The 24,723-nt window shown below is 33.9% G+C and overlaps 2 protein-coding genes across 3 annotated transcripts in view; one reads left to right on the forward strand and one right to left on the reverse strand.

Moving 5' to 3' along the window:
* The window catches only part of LOC124362351, a 36,280-nt gene extending 34,611 nt beyond the window's left edge, over positions 1 to 1,669 (reverse strand). The window contains exon 1 of one of the 2 annotated variants that reach the window (XM_046816784.1): positions 1,507 to 1,652. In XM_046816784.1, the coding sequence (XP_046672740.1) occupies positions 1,507 to 1,585 (79 nt within the window). In that variant the 5' untranslated portion in view covers positions 1,586 to 1,652. Of the gene's footprint in view, positions 1 to 1,506 lie in introns of both variants that reach the window. The other variant, XM_046816783.1, reaches the window with a different exon arrangement.
* LOC124362354 lies at positions 1,614 to 23,806 on the forward strand. Its single transcript, XM_046816786.1, has 3 exons — positions 1,614 to 1,749; positions 17,212 to 17,423; positions 22,977 to 23,806. The coding sequence occupies exons 2-3, from the start codon at positions 17,330 to 17,332 to the stop codon at positions 23,570 to 23,572; spliced, it is 690 nt and encodes a 229-aa protein (XP_046672742.1). The 5' UTR covers positions 1,614 to 1,749; positions 17,212 to 17,329; the 3' UTR covers positions 23,573 to 23,806.
* Positions 23,807 to 24,723: the final 917 nt, after the last annotated feature.

Raw genomic sequence — 24,723 nt, forward strand, 5'->3', positions numbered from 1 at the left:
TTTTTTTAAACAAACCCTTAATTTAAAATGCCAATAAGTCATTTAGTTCAACGAATTAGACGAGCCGGTATCTTATTAGACTTGAAATAAAATCAATACGAGTAAGTCTTGCATAATAATTTTGTACAGAGTGATAAAATAATCACCAAGTAAAGCTACAAAATGAATAACGGTTGGATATTGGGATATACATGGAATACATGTACAATATCATGAATTCACTGTAAAATAAATTCACTGCGGTAATTCTAAGCAATATATGGGTCAACCTCGATTTTTCTCATATTACAATATATTGTTCCAATAGTCAATTAGAGAAGGAAATGACTAGAATTTCTTGCCGGAAAGCAGTTATAGGGAGCAGGCAACTGCCAGACGGTCATATATTGCTTAGAGTTACCTATTAGTGATCAGGGGCACTGACGTGATCTGGGCTTCAAATTTGGAACTACTCGAGTTAATTTTTTTTCTAAAAGAGCAAGCAGCGCGCAGGCATCGTGCGTGATCCTTTTTTTTATTAAAAATTTCTGATAAATTGTTATTACATATTACAATATAATGTAGGTAATGTATGTAAAACAATTTTAAACACATAATTACATGCTGGAAAGCAAAGTAAACCAATATAATCCGCCCAATACAAAATCTCCATAAAAATCTGGTAAAGTAATCTGTGTCATTCCTTTGGCCTGAATCAATTCAGTATAGACGAAGATCACGCACGATGCTTGCCCGCTGCGCAGCGCTTCGCGCTGCTTGCTCTTTTAGAAAAAAAATTAACTCGAGTAGTTCCAAATTTGAAGCCCAGATCACGTCAATGCCCCTGATCACTAATAGGTAATTCTCGCAGTTGCCTGCTCCCTATAACTGCTTTCCAGCAAGAAATTCTAGTCATTTCCTTTTCTAATTGACTATTGGAACATTATAATGTAATATGAGTTGCCTGCTCCCTATAACTGCTTTCCGGCAAGAAATTCTAGTCATTTCCTTTTCTAATTGACTATTGGAACATTATATTGTAATATGAGAAAAATCGAGGTTGACCCATATATTGCTTAGAATTACCTTCACTGCTATCACAATTATTTATAAATTGATAGTCTAATCAGTTGGATAATATAACATATTTGTCTATATCTTGAGTCTATAATAACAGCAAGAAGGTTTAAAATAGATAATGTCCGCCAAATCTGATGTGAGCACCTAAAGAATTAAATTGAAATCCAACTCAAATCATAATACTTCTACTGTGTGTTATTATGAATCTAAAAATATTTTGGAACATTATAAAGCTCTTGCAATGTATTTAACCGGCACTCCAAGAAATTATAGCACTTAAAGTATTGCCCTAAAATACATGTGAAATTAGAAAATCGAAGCATACTTAGACTACATTGACATACTGAAACCTGTTCAGGCAACCGAAAAATATCAGTGAAATTATTTCAAATACGATTAATAGACGACATTAATACTGTATAAATTTTTAAAATGTGAATTTCTAACCTGGAATCCTTTGGGGAAATGCATTTACAGAGCTAAGAGCAAGCAGGAGCAGGAAGCACACTCGAAGTCGAGGAGACATGTTCAACCCCGTACTACTGGGCGAAGACTGGTCACTCACAGGTCGCGGTCACAGGGGAACTGAGGGTGGATGGAGGAAGGGTAGACAGGCAGACAGACAGACCGGCAGCAGGCGTGGACTCTGCCCTCTGGAGCCTCTACCCCAGACCTGTCAGGATTGTTCAGGTGAAGTCTGTCCTCTGCATTGTTCCTCCTTGTCTCTCATGTATTTAGATAAAAACACGCATTTGCAAAAGGTAAGTTATACTTCAGAAGATTTATGGTAGCGGCTGCTGGAGTGCAAAATAAATCAGTATTTAGAAAGTCTCATCTTAAGCGAATTATATTTGCCAATAAAAAAATTAGAGCTCCACAAACATTATTTCGCCAAAAAATAATTTTACCTACAACTGATATTACTATGTGTCGATAAATCCCAGGTCGTCTTAATATGCCTACAATGGCTTAACTGGTAAAAATTAAACATCACGTCAACACAAGACATACATGTACAGATAATACATGTTTTACGATATTAGCAACTCTCACCTTCTATGTGAATGTTGAGCGCCAGTTCACCTTCCTTTTAAGTGCAACATCTTAATGTTCGTCTGAAGGAATCCAAAAAAAAGAACGAAAACGCTGAAAACAAACCCCCGCATCGTTTCGAAATCAGAAGCACCCAGACTATAAAATGTAGTGCAATCTAGGTGAAGAGGCATTCTCATTGTCCCATCAGGTGCAACATTGAGCGCACTGCGATGTTGTCAGACACGATCCCAAAGCGCGTTGGAGCAACCGAGTTTTCTACACGTAAAGCAGCTATGGTGTGTAGGGTTGATTCGATGTGAATGTTGAATTTAGCTACAGTCCACCTTCCTCTTCGTGCAGCATCTGAAATCTGATGCTGCTGCAGACTTGACTCCTGAAATCTGGAGTCATGTTCGTCTGAAAGGATAAAAAAAGGAACGAAGACGCTAAAAAACAAACCCTCCGCATGGTTTCAACATTAGAGACACCCAGACTACAAAAGGTAGTGCAATCTAAGTGAAGAGGCATTCTTATCTCATCAGGTGCACAATTTAGCGCACAACGGCGTTGGCTGACACGATCCTAAAGCACGGTGGAGCAACCGAGTCTTCTACACATAACTATCTCACCTTCTATCGGAAAGATACAATGAAGGGTGGGTGAAACTTGCAAGCACAGGCTAAGTTTTATATAATTTTGAAGATATTGGCGAGTAACGATAGTAACATTTAAATTTGAAAAACAACTACTAATTAAGTATTTTAAATATAGCCTACTAAATACTTCCTTTAATGTGAATTTAGATTGGAAGATGCTAAAACTATATGCAAGTGAGATCTATTTGAAAAATAACCTATTTCCCTCTACACAAACATATGCAGAAATATATCTATTAATTTATAATTAGCATCATATAAGCAGCCAACCTGGTTTTTTTTATTGACAAGGGCTTTTTCCCTAATAAATAAATATACAGTGTACTGCGGTAGCTTTGGTATAGGTCAAATTGGGATAATCAAAGAGATATAAATACCAAATAATCAGTTTTTCACTAGTCTATTAGGTTTAACTAATGAACTTATATCAAACCCCAGATATTATCATAATAGTTATGTCGGTATTAGCAAGCGAGATAAGATTGCTATCAGTCGCAGTTCTAACCAAAGTTTATGTCATTGGATGCCTTTAATACTCGTACTTGTATTTACGTATCTATTGGTTAAGAATGTCAAACTAAATACATATAACTTGTGATATCGTCCCATTTCAACCCTTTCCAAGGACGTAGCCAATGAGGGAGCCCAAGGGGTCAGAACCCCCCCCCCAATTTTCAATCTTTTCAATTACTTTTTAGTAAACGATTATTATTATTTAAATAATTCAGTATTATTGAAATGCACTGCTGAAAGATCGATGTTAACAAAGAAATAGGTCAAAAACTTTTTAAGGAACAAAATAGGACCTTACTCTCTGTACACTACGGAAAAACGTCAGTTGTCTGGACCCTCAAATTCTTTTCCTGGCTACTTTCTTTACCCATTCCAAAATAACGTGGATGACGACGAATGATCACTTATTTTGGAGGAGAATCCTCTTATAAATTTCCACAAAATATTAGGTTATGTTTATACAATGCGAATTTAGTATCGGATTCTGCACCATAATTACCGTTCACTATAAGACTGTCGAATCAATCAAGGTCTTGCAATCGGTCTTGGTTGAATAATTTTTTATTAATTTCAGAGTTACTACAGTCCTTCAAGCTATCAGTCAGTAAAGATAGGTTATTACGGATGGTCCTGAGGAAGGGTCTCAAACAGTGGTCATCAAATTATACTTGCTAAAACTATAAAAGGAGTTATATCTGACTGGAGAGTGTTCTGTTAATGAGTGTATTAATTCAAGGTGTAACACAACATATACAAATACAATAGAAATTCTTTGTTTAAAGTTTGTTACTGAAGTTAGAAGGTTTGAAAGGATAACAGGATTTCGGACATTTGTCACTGTTGTAGGTATAATACAACGTTTTGATGATTGGAATTTATCCTTTTCGTCAGGTGGGGGAGGTATTAATACGTAAGAGAGAAGTAAAGAACGAAAAAAGGGTTGAAACATCCAAAAGCTGCTTGGAGTCTAATCCAGGCGTTGTCACTGCACAGGATTCCAGTTTGTTATTGACGATGGAAGGTTTGAAAGGATAACAGGATTAGAATCTATCCTCCTCATCAGGTAAGGGAGGTATTAATACATACAAAAGTAACGAACAGAGAGAAGTAAAGAAGGGACAAAAAAGGGTTCAAACATACCCAAAATCTGCTTGGAGTCCATCCTCGAAACGTTGTGTTATACCTTTTATAACCTATAAACGATGGCAAATGTTCGAAACCCTGTTATCCTTACAATAGAAAATTATTGTAATACAATTTAAATAAAAGAGTAAATGGACGAAATGTTGTTTAAAGAAATCCCTAATAGACAGAGTTTGACTCAGTGTGACTCAGAGAATTTCCAGATGTACATACAGTACGTAGGAGGGCAGGTGAAACTGGTGACGAAGACGAGGGCGATATCTGGGTGACTGACCTACTTTTCATATCGGTATTTCACAGAGGGTTGGACAACTTTTTGGCTATTCTAGTGCGCATTGGGAAATCTGCTAGGACATAGTGTCATTGGTTGTGGTATTTTTTGTTCACAAGACATAATTTATCATGTAAATCGACACAACAAATCCTTGGCACGTATAAGAATACAAATTAGGAGAGCTTTATGGAAAAGTAATGAGATAACAATTAGTAACAGGAAGATATATATATATTTATCGCTGATTAAAAATTTCAATTAATGAAAATAAATAGACAAATTATAGCACAAGCGTATAGGTCTATATTGACCTTAACCGTAGTGTAGAAAAAATGTTGCGGGTCTTTAATCGAGAGGCCGCCGGGATGATTCCCAAGTAGATCAATAGAGACTTCAAATTTGGTTGGGATCGTTTGCCCTCAAATATGTTTAGTGTAATGAATTAAAATACCACTACCATAGAAAGACCCGGGCCTAAAAATCATACCACTCAGAGCATAGTAAACATTGTGTTTGTAAGTTTTCATACCAGCAGGAATCCTGTGTGGGCTGAGAAGATCCTTGGGAATCTTCAGGGCTAAAATGAGATTTTAAGGATAATAATAAAAAAAAAACTATAAACATTTTGTTAAAATTGTTTATAAATATCAGAGTTGTACCAATTAAAACAATTTAACTGAGCATAAATGAAGAAATGTTTATTAAAAAGGGGCTGTATATAATTAATGATTAATATTAGTATTATAAATATAAATTAATAATAATAATTGAATGATTTTTATACATAATTTATTGATTTAAAAGATCTCAAAAACAAACTATCCATGAGATAATTATTACAGTTTAATAAAAAAATACTTTTGACCAAGATGCGATTAAAATCATTAAGTACGTGAAGAAATTTTTTTGTACTACAAGTATAAAAATATATCTTTACTATATAGTAATAAAATTAGACTGTATATATTCTGTTCGTGTTAGTTCAGTTTAACGTCACGATCAGAACTTAACAGATTGCGTTCTGTTTTGCAACAAAATAAATAGGAAAAAGTTTCAAAACTAATACTAAATTGTAATAGTGTTGTAAAATATGGGTATGAAAAATACAGATGAAGGAGGATTAGTGAATAGAAGGGTTGTTAGCCTATTTAGTTGTTAGCGGTTATTTCTTTCGTAGTGGGGAGACACCCATACCCGTCAGTCATCAATGTCATCTTGGTATTGCACTCGTCCAAAATTGCACGTTAACACCCCTCATATTTATGATCGTTAGTTAGAGTTATAAATGCAGTGGCGTACCTAGACTGTTAGGAGAAAGGAAAAGTCCTGATGATGAAATAAAGTGAGGGATATGGTAGGTTTGAATTTGGATAGTGTAATGTTACATGTAAGGAGTGTTAATTGTGGGTAGGTACTAAATAGCCGAAATAGGTACCCAATAGGAACTTAGTAACGTGATATGGGCTGTTAAGAATATCAATATAACCAATGGTATATTATATCACAATGACTTTTCAAAGATTGTTTAGTAGCTGCGGTATCGTGCTCTAGAGTTGTACCCCAGTTCCATGTACGACGCACTGATCTGACACTAAGCGCTGAATATTTATGACCCCGGCGCCCCGGCCCGACAGTATAGGACGACGTGGTGGCGACGTCCACAGAGTATAAACAATACCTGGTGTTCCTTGTCGGAGACAATCGTCCGGGGAGACTCCCGGCAGACCGTCGCCTCCCCCGCTCTCCAACCCCATCACAATTTTGCGAATACGAGTACAAAATGTCTTAATGGCTTTCCATTTCAGTGGGTCCGGGTCATCTCGTATTTGCTATGTGCTGCCTTTGGGGACAAAGAAAATTGTCACAGACGTACTTCCAAACTTAGACTGGAATACGTTGAAAATTTAAGCAATGACCAATTTTTGTTCATAATTAGTAGTATACGTATAATGAAGAAGTTTAAATGTGGTAACATTAAAATGAAGATGAGAAGGGAAATACGTTCACTAATAATGCTCACAGTTTAAAAATATAATGATTACGAACTCAGACATAGCAAGATTTTTATTCATTTGTTAAAAACATTTTTTCGATGACCACGGTTTGACACTTTTCAAGTACCGCAGCCGAGTATCCTACCAGTGGATATTCTTGGTAAATCTAAATGTAAATAATTTTGAAAATGGAAAACATACTCGTTTTATTTATAAATTAGAAACCCAAAAGTTCTCAATTAATGCCGAGATTTTTAAACTCGGTCTAACCACTTTTCAATTCCATTTGCTATCTGAAAAATGTTTGCAACTACATTCCCTTAATTTACTCATTCTTTTTACTTACGTGTTAGTTCATGCAGACGCACAGTCGCCTATGGCTGCTGATTTATAAAACAATCACAATAATATTATATAATATGCTGTATTTAATCAGTTCTGTATTGTTTTACAGTTACGTTTTTTCACAATATTTTTAAACAACCATAATCAAAGATACCCTTTCACCTACTCAAAAATAAAGTGGTTTTACAAAAATGTATGCCTTGTTTATTGTAAAACGAACAATTAAGTAATTTCATTTAATTTCATTGCATTTGTGGATACCTACCATGCAGCGTTTTCTCTTAAAAATAAAACCAATTAATAATAATTAAAACGTCTTTAGACTTCGTAAAAATTAGTCCATATCGGTATCTGTCTCCGATTTGTCTACAGTGGAAGCGATCTTTCATTCAAATTTAAACTATACAATTAAAGAAAATGGTTTAAATGTTTTGCAACACATTGGAAAGTCTTTTGTGGGTGGACAATGAGCCTATCCATCGGATAGTCTGTCCATCATCATGTTTTGTTGATATGTTAATACTCGTGCCTGGTTAACCAAATGGCTTTTTGGTACCTGAAGAAGAGGTCGGATACCTGTTCTCGAAACGTAGTGTTGCTGTTTTTATATAACACTGTTATATAATCATGTTATCTTCACAAATTATACATCGTTGATATTAATCTTTATACAAAGAACGCAGGTTATGTCTGTTGCTGATGCAAAATATGCAGCACTTAATGTTTCCTCAGCTGTTAGTAGTATATTGTCCTGCTCTTAGTTTTTGCTTTGTTTTACTTTCCATCACTAGCCACTACATGCAATGTGTTACCGTTGCTAAAATATTTTTGTCATGGTACATTTTTTGTGTAGTAGTAGAGAGTGTTGTAACGTTGCAGTGTCTGTCTGGCCATTATTTCCTACAGGACGTGACACAAAACACCAATTTTCCGGAGTTACAAAAATTAGTCCTAAGAAAGGAAAATGATCATTAAATTACTTTTCAAGAACTATCGCTAATATAAAGGTCTCAATTAGTCGGGTACAACAAATGGATGAGTGGTAATAGTGGTTATTAAACCTCCATCTGATAAACATTTCATTTCTTGTTCGCGGACCAGTTCTAAAAATCGTGTAACTTAAGAATATTTAAAAAAATGTACGAATATGGAAACATATACCGACATAAAACATGTTATAGGCTATGCAATTTTTTCACAATGCAAAACAAAGTTTTAATAACTTAAATAAAAAAAAGATAAATTGTCTGTCCTTCGCACACCATTGCCGTCAGAATGTTGTTTTTATAAAGTACGTATTTCGCATGTAAAAGAATTCAATAGAATTAAAATGATGTGTAAAAACTAAAAAAAACCAAAAGAAATAGATTATTGTGAGCTAATTTTCAATGTTAAAAATTGAAATACAATGAAAACCAAATTATATTATAGACCTTTACTGTATAGTTATTTTCATAAAGAAATAAATATTACTATAGTTCTAATAAAATACAGTATAGTTATTCATTTATAACAAATTATTTATTTCGTCTATTTCAGAATTTTTCGACGAAAACTCGTATTAAATTAATGAAAAAAAAAAAAAATACTTATATTATAAATTTATAAATCAATTTTTGAAATGGTTATGAAGGTGAATACAAACGAGGTGAATATAATTACTTTAATGTTTATTCCAGTACAGACTTGACTATCAGAAAATTAATGCCTTAGGATTCAATAGTAGAGAGACAAATTGGACTATAGGAAAAACGGTTGGGTTGGTAAGACAGTTGGGTACTACATCCAGGAATTTAGATTTGCATAACTGGGTCCTAATCAGCTAATGAGCCAATACAGTTGTGTTCATAACCTCGACATAGGTTTAATAATCTAGGAGTCAAGAGCCATTTTGCATGGTATAAGAATAAAACATATTTGTTTTTTTGCTGTTATATGTATTGATTGAATACACCATAGTTTTCCTTGAAATAGTTATGGAAATTTATTCTAAGAATGAAATCCAGTCGTGCTAGTTTTGGAGGTTGAAGTGGAAGGGTATCAAATAGTTTAAATCTATATTTTTCTCAGATCATATTTTCCTCAGCTTGTTACACTAAACCCCGACCGTAAGAGACATACATAACAGGTATGTCACCGCCAAACAATAAGATAAATAAACTGAAAGTTTCCACGATCAGAGTCAGTATACGGTTGCTGGGGTGGATTTAGCATTTATTTACATGTCTTTCGGTTGGTTTTACCTGTGTCAAACTAAAAATCATAGTTTTCTTAACGACTAAAGACTGCTAAAGATTTTATTATAATTGAATACCGTTCTGTTTGACTTTAACTTGCGTAAGTGGGTAAAACTATAAAAAATGGTGGTCTCAAAAAACACACAAACACAGAAGTCTCATTAAAACAAATGTTCATAGCATCCAGTACTATGGTTAAAGGAACCTAGCGAAAAACTGAGTGGTCATATTTTAGTCAGAACGTCGTTCTGATCGAGTTTGTGTTTTAACTTCCTCACTAGAAAGTCTAATTATAATGCATTCGAACAAACAATACTTCAAATATAAATCCAGCAATTAGTGAAAACGTCAAAGTATCTCAGTGGGAAAAAATGTGATTCTCCAGCATTACCATGTGAACCCATATAATGTCAACTAGCGAAAGGAACTATCGAAAATAGCCCTAGAACTCCTATTTTCCTCCTTATATACCAACACCCCTGATTTGAAATAATCTGATTTTCACTTGTTTGAACCACTGAAAGATGTGTAACAGCATAGAAAGATGGTCCATAATGACAAGGATGTCAAAACATTAGGCCAGAATACCAAAATGACTTCAGACAGTTAAAGAGTACATCAATATTAGTAGAAATAATCACGTAAAAAAGAAATAAAAGTTCAATTTTTGTCTTCTGGTTATTTTTTTTTCTTTGCATATCAGAGGTTGTTTTCTGTCAGCTGGAAATATATTTTTAGTTATATAATGTGTAGTATATTTCCATTAATTAACATTGATAAATATCTGTGTTCAAAGTAAGAAACATCGTATTTACTTGGAGATGGTTTTAGTGTATATAACATCATTGTACAACAATAAATTTAAATTTATTTGCATTATTAAATATTGTTACAATACTTTGTATGGAACAAATTTTTTCTTTCTTTTAGTTCCGAGTGCAGTTAGTAGTTTAGCTTTTTCTTTTTTTGTATGTGAAGGTTTATCCCAGGCGGGCCTTTGTGCTCAGGGGATATTCCTAATTATTTCACACTTTATTTAATTTTAATTTTTAATCACATAATGCAAATACTTTTACTATTTAAAACAATATATTCTTAATAGTTTTTTTTATATATTAATAAAGCAAGTTTATTTTTGTAAATAGTGTGAAATATGTAAAAATATGTGTGTGAAATAAAATTTCATTTTGTAATTTGGATTTGAATTTTGTTAAATTACCTATCTACTCCTTTAAATTAATTTGTAACTTTAATTACCAAATAAATGAATAATTAACAAGTCATTTATTTAAAGTACAACCAAATCATAAGGTTCTAATTTTAAATATACCCTTATGTACTGTATTTAAATCCATCTTCCGATTCCTTGATAAATTGTAAAGGCTGTCATCGAATAGGTTATAGAGGAAGTTAGGAGAGAGGATTACAGAATTAAATATTCTCCAGCCTTCAACTATCCAAAATCGTCAAGAAGCTGGTTTAAAGGACTACCACTCGAAATCAAAGCTTCAACTAAATATCTAATAATAACAGCCACTTCATCTGATATTTTAGTTCAAAGGTCAAGTTAAAGGCACGTGTACAGTTTACTGTGAATTGATGTTTACCGAGCAAGTGGAAAAATGGAAGTGTGCACTGTAAACATGTTTCAATCAACTAAAACGTTTCTATTGTGGGTTTTTAATGGATTATTGTGACATTTGATGGTTTTACGACTTCTATTTGATAAGACTTTGATCAATATGCAACTTTTATAGTAACTATTATATAAAGTTAAATTTAGAGTAAGGTTAAGCAATCGTATTGATTTAGGGTGCACCCAGACAGTAATATTTTGCATATATAGCATCGCAATTTAATAACGTTGCATTATAAACAATCTTCATGAATAAAAAAGCAGGAATTGTAAAAAAGGATTTTTGTTTGTTCAAAAAGGATTTTGAACATCTTTCAATAGGCGGACAAGAGACCGTCCTTGGAATTTTAACAAAAATTGTGTAGTTGCATTATAATGTTTTTCTCGCCAAAGTAAATCACAATGCTCTTGAAAAAGAAAGGTGCAAAGCCTTGCGTTTGATTTGAATAACGAGTATAAGCCTTATTTTATGTATTTATGTATTCAACACAGCGGCAAAAACCATTTTACTATTAAACATAATTATCCACTAACGAGAATAATTTTGAAATAGGTACAAAACTTAGAGTGCAAGAAAAACATTACACAGAGGATAACAATAATAAAAGGAAGAACAGACAAACATAAAAAATGATAGACCATAACATCAATAGATACTTCATAAAAACGTTAAAGATTCTAAAACAATACAATATTGTAATAAATCTGCAAAATTATTAACAATAATAACGCTGAACAAGAATAACAACGGATAAATTAAATTATTGAAGCAAACCGTCTTGTATTGAATTGTCTATATAATTATTGTCATAAATCATACATATGACAGGCATAAATACTTCTTAATATTCCTTTAATATTTCGACTGTTTGTTGTGATGAAAAACATAAAAACATGCAAATTGTCGTAAAATTAACAAAGTCAACCAAATATAAAATATAAACACATTAAATTTGAGTGTCAGCATAACATTTTAAATTATGTATTATAATTTAATTTTATAACTTATTCCTCTGTGGAAAGTTACAAATCCGAATTATAAAAAATATGAAATTAAATATATGAACAAGTTGAAAAAGTTATGGCTAAACACAATCTTTAGTGTGATTCATGTTCAAAGCTTTTTATAAGCAGGCACATAAAAATATAATGTCTGCAACATTGAACATAAGAGACAAAAATACAGATTCATTCATGCAAGACATAAACGCTACTGTGCCATGAGATAAGTCTAAAGTATATCAAACCAAATTAGAAATACTTAGTCTAAATGAGCGTCCCGTTATCAGTTTCCGCTAAAAACATTCTGTAGTAGATCGTGTTATATTTCGTTACAGACCAGGAGCTGAGAGTAAATTTGTACTTTTTTAACACACGATCTACTTTTTTTTAATTGAGAGGGAAATTTTTTAAAGAAAGAAATTGATAGACGCACTTATTTTGGAGGTCTCAATGGGATGGCACATAAGGGTTAAAAATATAAAACAATAATTTTTTATCACAGCTAATATTTTTCTAACTTGATACATTAAAACCCACCGTCAAACAAATACATAACCGGTATTGTAAGACAACTAGATAAAGTGATCTGTATATGGTCAGCTGACGCTGATTTAACATTTATTTATGTATCTATCAGTTAGTCTTAACTATGTCAACCGAAGAAAAATAATTTGGTAATTTGGAAAGCGTGTTTGACGATAGATTTTATTTTTAGGAGACATTTTTCGGTACTTTGCCACGGAGGCCACTATTATACACTGCCCCTGTATAGTACTTGTTATTACGCGATGTAAGTAAGTAAATACATACGTACGCATCATAAATATAAAAACTTAAGGTTAACTTTTACGAGCACCCACGTGATTTGAATTTATGTCTCGAAAGATGTTTTTCTTCTTCCGCCAGAAGTGCGTGGTCACCGAAGCACTGATTGCCAGGGGCATTTCCGATCGGTACTTTTCCGACGTCAGATCACGTCGGAACATTTGGCAATGGAATAAAAACATCGCTCGAGACAGTACCGTACCCAAATTCAAGATCAGATCACGTGAGCGCTCGCAAAGGTTAACTTATGATAACGCAATCTATGCTTTGTTTGAAGTTTGTTTTGGACGATAGAAGGATTGTGAAGGAACAGGATGTTTCCGAAAATTTGCCATCGTTCAGTGATACAAAAGAATCAGTAACACTACGTTTCGAGATCTGCAATATAATCTCCTTCTCAAGCGAATAATTAATATAACACATTACTACTTACTTGTAACCACATATTAACCTAATCCAACATCCACCGCAGTTGTTGTATAATAATAGCCTCCGTATAATATAAAAGTACCATATTTTCTATTGGTATAAAAAAGTAAGTTGTGTACTTATACAATGCAAACTGCCTTTCGCTTCTGGTCTATCGAGTTTGACTTTTTATCTCTATCCTTCATTAAAAAGCGTAATTTTTAGGTGACGTGCAGGCCCGAGCCGGAAGGATGGATGTAGGTCTTGCCCATAGGTTGCGCCACTGTCCACACACGGACTTATCATGTCACAACCTTCCAATTATGTCACACTTGTATAATGACCCTCATGAGTGGTCGGAACATACACGTGGTCAGTTACTGCCATCTCTCTTATCTTTACGCTTTTGTAATTAATTACGTACATTGTTTTGTTCCCTTGTTCAGAAAAGTTTTCTGATTATCGAACTATCATGGATTCACCCAATGAGACATGTTCGAACGCACAAAAGAATAAATCAATGCTCCTAGTTCAAACTGAGTTTCAGTGAGTTTATGAATACTGATGGTCCTCTAGTTCTGCAAAAATTGTGCACCTGATGAAATAATGAGGATACCTCTTCACCTTGTTTGCACTATTGTTCAGAAAAGTTTTCTGATTATCGAACTATCATGGATTCACCCAATGAGACATGTTCGAACGCACAAAAGAATAAATCAATGCTCCTAGTTCAAACTGAGTTTCAGTGAGTTTATGAATACTGATGGTCTCCTAGTTCTGCAAAAATTGTGCACCTGATGAAATAATGAGGATACCTCTTCACCTTGTTTGCACTATTGTTCAGAAAAGTTTTCTGATTATCGAACTATCATGGATTCACCCAATGAGACATGTTCGAACGCACAAAAGAATAAATCAATGCTCCTAGTTCAAACTGAGTTTCAGTGAGTTTATGAATACTGATGGTCCTCTAGTTCTGCAAAAATTGTGCACCTGATGAAATAATGAGAATACCTCTTCACCTTGTTTGCACTATTGTTCAGAAAAGTTTTCTGATTATCGAACTATCATGGATTCACCCAATGAGACATGTTCGAACGCACAAAAGAATAAATCAATGCTCCTAGTTCAAACTGAGTTTCAGTGAGTTTATGAATACTGATGCTCTCCTAGTTCTGCAAAAATTGTGCACCTGATGAAATAATGAGAATACCTCTTCACCTTGTTTGCACTATTGTTCAGAAAAGTTTTCTGATTATCGAACTATCATGGATTCACCCAATGAGACATGTTCGAACGCACAAAAGAATAAATCAATGCTCCTAGTTCAAACTGAGTTTCAGTGAGTTTATGAATACTGATGGTCCTCTAGTTCTGCAAAAATTGTGCACCTGATGAAATAATGAGGATACCTCTTCACCTTGTTTGCACTATTGTTCAGAAAAGTTTTCTGATTATCGAACTATCATGGATTCACCCAATGAGACATGTTCGAACGCACAAAAGAATAAATCAATGCTCCTAGTTCAAACTGAGTTTCAGTGAGTTTATGAATACTGATGGTCCTCTAGTTCTGCAAAAATTGTGCACCTGATGAAATAATGAGAATACCTCTTCACCTTGTTTGCACTATATTTTGTAGTCTAGGCGTTTCTGATGCCGAAACGATGTAATGAGTTAATTTTGAGCTTCTTTTTTTTCGGAACTCTTCAGACGAAGCTTGCGGTTAGATTTCAGAGGAGACGCTGCATTAACGCAAGGCGAACTGGAGCTAAATTCAACAATCAGATTTGTTACGAACTAATAGTAAATATATTTTTGCTGAGCATTTTCATCATGCATACTGAACACACACACACACACACACACACACACACACACACACACACACACACACACACACACACACACACACACACACACTTGTAATTGTAATGTATGTAATTACAAAATTTCGAGTTTAACCAAAATTAACAAGAAGAAAAAATTATTGAGGTATTTCAAACAAAATACTGAAACATTCGCAGATGAAGATGGATATAGTGTTCAGTATTTGAGATTATACTTCTTATCGTCACTTACTACTCGAATGCCAAGGAATTTAACTCATAAAAATGTGTTCCTTTGTACTTTTATTTTGAAAAAGTAAATTAATTCAAATATTCAAAGTAACCTTTAACACACATTTCTCAATCAAATAAAGTAAACTGAATGGAACAGTGTTGACCACGTTATTTAATTAGTAAACAATAAGATTTTAAGTTGAGACTGTAAGAGATAAATATTTTTTTATCATCATATCATATACATGTTATACCATCCAAAGTAATGTATTATCTGCCATCGAGTTTGGTAGAAAAGACTGCATGGGCACACAAGTAAGTCTGATTTATTACAGTTGTCGAGAAGCCGAAAATGAAAACTCCTTAATTTCATTATTTTTCGGGAATTACATGGCTTAGGTTAAAATAGAGTTTGTTTTTAAAATTTATATTTACTCTGAAAGTGGCTACTTTTCTTAGAGAAATTGGCTTAGTCCAATTGAATTTGTTTTGAGGGTAGTTTTGAGCCATTAATATGATGACACAATTTGTTTATATTTACTCTGGTACAGGTTAATAATGAATTATTTGTTCAGGGCTATAGCACTGAGTGGTTCATAAAAAGTATTGTTTAAACTTTAAATTTTTAGTATATTTTCAGATTTTCCAGAAAGTTTAAAAAATAAGAATTATTGTAAAGAAAAATAAAGCAACTGATATGCAATTTTTATGGTATTGCTACTGTTGTATAGCAACTACGTTCATACTTATTGTAATTATATATTGTACGTATTAATAACTACAACAATAAAAACACACGTTTACACGTTTAAAAAATATACACCTAATGAAAATTCAAACTCAGAAAAATATATTTAGCTAAAATAACTCGGTATGTTTCTGATGAAAGTAAAGAATGGTTTAAAACCTTCCAGTTGACAGTAAAGCAACTATTAAAAAGAAAACTTCTTAAGTTATGGCGAAGTAGGCCTATAGGGTACGGCATTCCTAAACTAGGTAGCACAATAACTAGTGCACGATTATAACGATCGTGATTCTATATACTCTTAGTCGTGTGACACATTCACTGTATACTTCCAAGTAAATAGTTACACAAGTGAATCAAGATATCTATAGAACCCCCTTAATAGTTTCATGTTTCAAATAGCCTGTGTTGTATATTTTTTGAATAACAAGCACTATTTCTTGCGTACTGTTTACTTTCCTTCTACTTTTAGGTTTTTCATAAAAGATCATACATGGAGTGACCATCACTTAAAGGAATGATAAATTGTTTGGGGTTTGTTTCAACGCCAGTAGAAGTTTATGACATTTTAAAGGAATATTCTAATTCCTTTGCATGGAACGAATGGTGTCTAGAATGAGTGTTTTGGATCTGTGTAGTCAGTTTATCATAAAAAGGTCAATTTTGAATAGCCCAGTGACCAGTGGAACTTTAGAACCAACGGTTTAATGTGGGTTCCGAATCACATGTATTGGACTGCATAAGTAATAAGTCCACAATGACCCGGGTGTATGTGCTTGTTGAATCCAATTTGACTGGGAAAAAGACGCCGATTATGGCAAATATTTGTGGGACAATCATAAATGTAACCTAACTTATTCACCTTGAATAATATACTTAAAACAGACCTGCAAGGATACCAATAACACGGGTTTCCTTCCTTCCTCAAATCAATATCTTCTTTTCTGGTCAAACCTTCAACTTTGACAAATCCGAAATAAATCATAATGTTTGCGGCATTGCGATTCAGCCTTTCAGTCATTAAGTACCTAAGGATAGTTAGTGGTGTAATTATGTGAAGGGTGAGAGGGTAACCCCTCAATCCCCTCCCCCCAAAAGTCGTTTAGCAGCAGTCTGATAGTTAAATGATTTACTTTGATTTAAACCTATTTATTTCACTCAGATTTACTCTATAACATCTGTGTTGTGTGCACATAAATCAGATTCGTCCCCTCCGAAGCCAAATCCTATTTACGGTACTTGGCTCTGGTAGCCTAAACATGACATTCCCTTACAGGCGTGGGCAAGGAGGAGTCAACCCCGGGAGAAATGGAGTTGCCCAACCACGTTAACACAACCCGTATAAGTGTTGCAGCTAGTTTATAAAAGTAATCCTACAGCGAGTCCAGCCAGAGATGTGGGTGCTCACGTTAGCGACTGTGTCACTCCTGTTGGGCCGCCTCCCGGCGAGCCCTCTGCCGGCGCCCCCCGCGTCAGACCTGGACATGTGTAAGTGTGTACATACAGTTTACATAGGAGATGATACGTACTTATATTTCCATCAGTTGTTGATATAATGGCAACCTTGATTAGCTAATTGGTATTCGTTCTTTATGATTAAATGTAAACTTTATTGCTTCTTGGTGACATCATATGTAATTTAACACACTTAAAAATAAAATCGTAGAGAATATTTGATATACTTACACTGACAACTTGTAAAGTGCTTACAATAATTCAGCATGTAAAACATTGAAATCGGAAAATGTTGAAAACCTTAAACGTGACAGATGTCTTGGCAAAGATTTTTTTCCCATTTAGTACGTTTTGAGTACAGAAATTTTGGAGTTTTTGTAAATAGTAGTAACATTACAATTAAAATTTCCAAATACCTTAATGTATGTTTATATCAGTTTATGCATGTCAATATCTTAATTTTAAACCGCATTCAAATATGTTTGAATGTTTTTAAATTATTAGAACGATTTACGGATTTTTTTGTAATTTTTAGCCACTGTCATAACAAATTTTAATTTTGGAAAAATTATCAGATTTAATATTTGTTTAACTATAGGTAGTTAATTTCTTATAAATGTTCAGCATAATATAATGTCGGAATAAACAATATTATTTAAATTATTAAAAATCGAAGGAATACTCAGATTAGGTGAGACAATATACCACTTTAAAGTACCATTAAATTCATTTGAGAAATATTCAATTATTTAAAACATATTGGACTTGGACACATTTATGAACTTTTCGTTTCAGCCATCAGAAATGTTTACTTTAAAACATTAAGGCCATTTTAATATTTAGAGATAGAAAATATCTATCATTTAATACTCTTTTGAACTAAGATAGATTGGCATTACCAATTTTCATATTTACAAAATGTTTTCGATAGTAGTTGAATTTATTACATAGTAAGACCAAGAACAGATATGTTATGGCCATTTACAGAAGTGTTTCCACTTCTAGAATTTGTTGACTAGGACTTAAGGAGATGGTACCAAAATTCGAGTATTTTTCTCATGGTAAATAAATGGACATCCTTTTTGTCCTCGAAAATACTGAAATTAAAGAGACCATAGGGGTCAATTTTAACCCACGGCCTCCAAGCTCTTATTTCCACGTTTCTATGTCGATGTCGGTTAGAAGTGCCGGATACTACAATAACCGATTGTCAACATGGGTAGCTTTATCTTTCATACTATAGTACGAGACTAGACACATTGCAAGCCTGGCCGTATGGGCAGATACAACACCCCACTTCTTCCTCATCTTAAGCGTAGCCACATTGTCATATCAGCTGATTGTCAGTATGAGGCGACGCGACGACAACGTCTCGCTTCGTTCCGGTTGTTTACATCCGGTTTGTTCTGCAGCGTTCGATTATTCTCCATGTTTTTATTATATTATTATTTTTGCTCACGTTCTGTGCCATAGAGCAAATAAATGTTAATTTTCATCGTGAAGGTAAAATATTCAGGTTACATAGATGAGGAGATGAGTAGTAACGATTGCTCGATTGTTGAATTCAATCGATTATCCCATCACTAGTGATTCTTCCGTTACAGTTGGCAATACCGCACCACAACCTAGGCTTACATTGATGTCTCGTACTATAGTAATGTGATACTCAATTACCACTATAACCCGTATGCTTGGAATTAGTTGTACGCGCGATTACTGAAATTATCGAGCTCACAACCATATGTTAATAGTAGAGGTTACATTTTCTTTATACAATAGGTCAGTAAAGGTTGGAACGGAAAGAATTAAAGTTATTTGTATTACATAAATACAGCTTTATTTCATAATACTGATAAAAACTATACTGCTCACATTCCAGTGGTCGCTATCCACTAAAAGTAAATAGAGGTTGTAAAGAAAACAGCCTCATAATGTCACCCTTTTCCTTGGTAGTTCATGAAATGCTTAAAAACCCCTTATTCTTCCCCGAATCCCGCTTGTTGCCACAACGTTGGCAACTGTATCGAACTTCCTATCTCGAGGAAAGTTAATGCAGAAGGAAGATGAGGATGTTGATGATTCCAGACAATTATGATTTCCACCCCAGTGATTAAAGACGAAAGTTCAAAGATACGGTATTCTGTCCATAATTTAGTAATTTAGTTCCGGTTATTTGGATTTGTTAGCAGTGTTTGGTGTCAGTTCGTATTTATGTAACTCTATTACTTTATGTGTATAATTTTATCCTTGATAGATTGTTAAAGTGTATCGAAATATATTATACATTCTCCAACTAGAACAATTAACTGCAGATTTTTATTTCAGATTTTTTGTCGGACTAAAGACCCCAGGTCTGACAACTTGTTTGGAAGTGTGAGACAGAGTAAAATAATGAAAAGAAAATAACTGAAATTAATGAAAGGGCTGTTAAGACTACAAAGCCATGTTAAATAAATTGCCTTAATTCCAGTATATGACGTATATTGTCCAAATTTAAATTATTAGAATACAGTATTGGTCGCCTATTGTGACATGCGCTTCCAAACTTTTTTTATGAAATATTTCCAGCCACTGCACAACGAATTTAATGGAAGATGTTTACATATGAAATTTAGAATATTTCCTTTGAAGTTCCTAGTATTTCATAAAACTTAGCTATTCGCGTGCTGTATTCATGTACTAAGTTACAATTTTATAAACTGCATAATTGGCATAGTCCTAAGCTGATCAAATGCTTGTAGTTATTTATAAGTATGGTAAAAAAATACAGTCGTCAATAATAAATACAGGCTCTGCAAAAATGTGTAACATATCAGAGATAACATATTGGTGAAAATGTTATCGTCTAGGTCGAAACAGTTTGTTGTAAGAAAAGGAAAGTGAAGATGAAAGTCAGATTTGGAGATCCCACATGAGTAGGTCTCCTGAGTGACATTGCCGTTACTCTGTAGTGAGAACCGCCCGCACTCACCCGTCACAATGAAAGCTTAATTAGCCATTTAAAGGATGGTTTAATACTCTCGTTCACTTATCTTAAAGCGACATCAGAATTGAAATTTGCAATGGCATATGTAGAGAATTTCGGGAGAGCTCGGGGGACTTGGAATTAAAAACTATTGGCTTGTACAGATTAAGGTTAGAGCTCATTCTTAAAATTATATTTGAAAAAAAAAATCATTACGTCACTTTTAATAAAATCTCTTAATTAATTTCCGGATACCAACCATTTTATAATATGAATGTTTAAGAAAGACATAATCATAATAATTAAATAATATCCACTACATACTTTAATTGAGTCAGCAACACGTTAAATGATAAATAATAATATAAAAGGCCTTTTGTTGACATTATTTTATTAAATATGTTATTTCAAAGAAGAAATCAACAAACAAAAAACATAACACAATATACAAATGGCATTATGTTTATTTTAAAGCATGAAAATAATAATTTTCAAATCTTTATAGCATTAATATTTATGTAAGCGGAGTTTTTTTTTGTAAAACTGATAAGCTTTTATTAGTAGATATACTGACCACATTGTAATTGATATTCACTTTGAGTATTTCCAGGATAGCAGGATGTAGGTAAGTATGGTCACTCTTATCCTTGGCAGTTTGCAAAAAGCTTGAAACCCCCACATCCTGCCTTCCCCGAATGCCGTTAGTTCCCAACATTGAAAACTAACGAACTTCCTGTCTTCACGGAAAGTCATTGCAAAGGGAGGATGTTAAACACAATGAAACTAGCTAATGAGAGTTTTAGCCCCTTCGGCTGAGATCATTAACTAACGAGGCAGAAATTCGTCGCGTTATAATTGCACTGTCCCAGAAGCAGCATTTTCACCCAATTTTTGAACTTATTCCACAAGAAAGTCGTAAACCTTTTATCTGTTGTATGTCAAATAATTTTTTTAAAAGGTGGATTTATGTGGAGGTATGCCCACCTCATTGGTTTTCCTCAAACTGTAATGAAGTAACGGTTCCGGGTTAGATCTTAGAATGAAAGCACCAGAGAACCACCACACAGTAGGAGAGTTAGACAGATGAAACAATAAACCAATGAAACAGAGTGTTGAAGGACTGGATAGAACGTACCGAGTTAACGGCAGACAGACGGACTAACTGCCATTTGGTTTTTTATCAAAAAATCAATAAAGTTCTTCCTTCTATTAAGGGAAACCTATGTATCAAGCTTCAAGTGTCTAGGGTCTGTCTATCAAGAGCCATCGTAGATATGGAAAGACGGAAGAACGATTTGACCTTTTGACTCCAAAATCAATAGCATACTTCTTTGGATCATACGGTAACCAAAGTTTCAAGTTTTCGGGACTCTTCTATAAATAATTATTGCACAGACGGCCGGACAACAACTGAAATTATATTTATTGCATTATGTAAATGTGACTGGAAAATGCTTAGTTTCTAAAATTTAATAGTGCAAGACAATTTTAATAAAACAGTCTGTGAAGGTAAGAATTTGGACTTCACTCCATGCAATAGCACGTATTAGCAAAACCGAAAAAGGCTCTAATACGAATATGAACTCACTGATGAAATACACCATTGTTTCTTTGAAGTTGACAAGACAGGGTTTATGGTGTTAGAGCATAGCCAAGAGGAGACGCGAGTGTGGCTAGACGACTGACCGCCGGAGACAGCAACTTTCCTAGAACTGGAGTCGAGAGTGAAAGCCCCCGGGCTACAAAGAGGTATCAGTCCAAAAATAACTCAACCTTGTTACAGTGTCGCCAATGTCAAGATCTACAAGAAAATGGAAGTCTTAAGTAATCGAGAACCAAAAATTTCCCATAACAGTTGTTAAATAAGTTAATTATTTGGCTTAGCAACCAATAACAGAACAACTATAGATATTTAGTTACTACTTCACATTTGTTCACATAATATATAATTTTTAGCTTGATACATTAAAATAATAGTAAAATACGAATTTTCCGAAGAAATAATGAGACAGAAAATGCCTACAGATAGCCCAACATCAGACAAGAAAAACATAACTGAATTGATAGTTTTGTGTTATTTTAGGTTACTTTTGATAACACGTGAGTTTACAACTAAAACTTTCTTTTTAGCAATAAGCGCAGGCCTACACAACTACAGGGTCAACCAATATTTAGGCCATTCGTCAGATTTGGTTCCTTTGAATAAATTTATGTTTCTGAGAATTTTAACCTGGGCAAACTATCGTACTGGTAAACTCCAGGACAGCCTGCGCAAAGTTGATGGTTAATCGGTAGTTTAGTTTAGCTCTTGCTGTAATAAAATTGAGACAGTATAAAATTTAAAGCAATAAATTCTACCAACAATAGTGCAGGCCAACCAATCATTAAAATCATAAGATTCATAGTTTGTTTATGTACTTGTAACCATTTTCGCTTAACCGCTAGACTGTAAACAATGTTCTGTTTATAGCCAAGATTTGTATTTGCAAAGAAATCTTTTGATTTCAAAATAAATGTTGAGGTCGTAATTACTATTGTTGTATGGTGTATTAGCATTATGTAAAGAACTCTTACATTGGTGTTCGAACGAATTGTAAGTAACATACACATTTGTGTGATAGTTGCAGAGATCCTAGAGGAATTAGAAGAGTTGCCGCTGGAGGAGCGCGAGGACGACGCTGTGACTCCAGAGTTGCTGGATCTGTACCAAGATGTGGAGCTGCTGTACGAGATGCAGAAGAGCAACATCACTGACAGCCGAGAGGGTCGGGGGTTCCTGAGCAAGCTGAGTTTCTTAACCGGTCTCAAACTCGGGAGTTTCCTGACAGGTTCCGGTACCCTGGCGGCCAGCCAGAGTATCAACTTCTTGGGCAAGATCCTCAACGCCGCCCTGTCAATCAGTTACGGCAGCATCGACACGTACCCAGGATTGGGAATCGGTGAACCAGGGATAGGCCTGCAGAAACTTCCAGTCATAGTCGAGAATGTTCCCATTATTGATAAACAAAGGGAGAAGCCTGATGGGCCTCTGGAAACAATTTCTGAGCCTTCCTTGGAAAGCCTGGTAACTACAGTAAGAACTCCCGATACCGTCAGGAAGGATTTTCTCGAACAACATAATCACAGGGTGGAGAACTTCAATGACGCTTTTGACAAGAAAGTTGTCAGGTCAAGAACGGGAAGAATAGAAACTCCAAAATCGGACAAGATTTCGTAACTGTGCAGCTTTTGTGTATGATAATTGAACACTAGTTTTGTTTATTTTTTGAGAAAGGACACGCCCCAAAGTGTTACCTAAACCGTACATTCTCATAATTTAGAATAAATCTGAGTGTATTGTAAATATTATTCTAAACTTGGCGAAAGTTCGGTTTTAAACCAAGATTGTAATTTTCCTCCTGTGTGCACGTAGATGGTATTGGAATACATTTGATAATACAATGTTTTGCGTTAGTAAAATGTGTTTTATTAATCATTATGCTTTATTGTACTCTGCTTACTTAACCAATCAAAACATGGAAATGATGTATGTAAAAATATACTCTGTTAAAATATATGATTTATTTTCCAAATTAAGAATTACAGATTAATTTAGAAAACACAGTAAATAATATTCTGCTCATTACTTTCTTGCAAACAGGAAGAGACGCAAATATTGAAATCAGGTAGATAAACTGTTAACATATTTCTTAATGTAAAGTAATTTAAAACAAGTCAAGTAAACTATATTTTATGTTTAAAGCATCAATATTTATATTCCCAAAAGTTAAAAATATTGCATTTTATATTAATTATGCGTTTTATGGTTATGAAGCAATAATAAATTTAAGTAAACTATCAGCGATTATCTATTTAACTTATTTAATATCATGGCATTTTCAATGTTTTTAAATTGATCGAAATAGGTTATTAATGAAAAATTACGTTTTTCGCATATTAGTAAGATTTTATAATGAAAATTTGAACATTATTTATTGGTGATCATGTATGTCCCGATTCGTCTCAAAATGTTTTTGCATGTTTAAGTGTCAGTCCCCAATAGTAGTAGCGTGTAGCATAGATATTGTGATGTAATTACTGGGCATTGTGGTGTATCGCTAGTTCTCGCGATTGATTATAAAGCAATGAAGAAAATTCTTTACGAATTTATATATAGAATACAATATATATTCTCATTTTATTTTATATTGTGACACTTCTTAATGTAATATAATTGACGTTAATCGTAAATTTTCGCCATCAGTTTGTGAAATGTTTGAAATAGTTTCTTACCGAGGAAGTATACCGAAGTATACTACTCTTCAAAAATTCAAGTCGTCAACACCCAATACTTACAAAGATTTTCTGATAAGTTGATACATGAGTGTA

The sequence above is a fragment of the Homalodisca vitripennis genome, chromosome 5, assembly GCF_021130785.1.
Source record: "Homalodisca vitripennis isolate AUS2020 chromosome 5, UT_GWSS_2.1, whole genome shotgun sequence".
In the NCBI taxonomy this organism is placed as follows: domain Eukaryota; kingdom Metazoa; phylum Arthropoda; class Insecta; order Hemiptera; family Cicadellidae; genus Homalodisca; species Homalodisca vitripennis.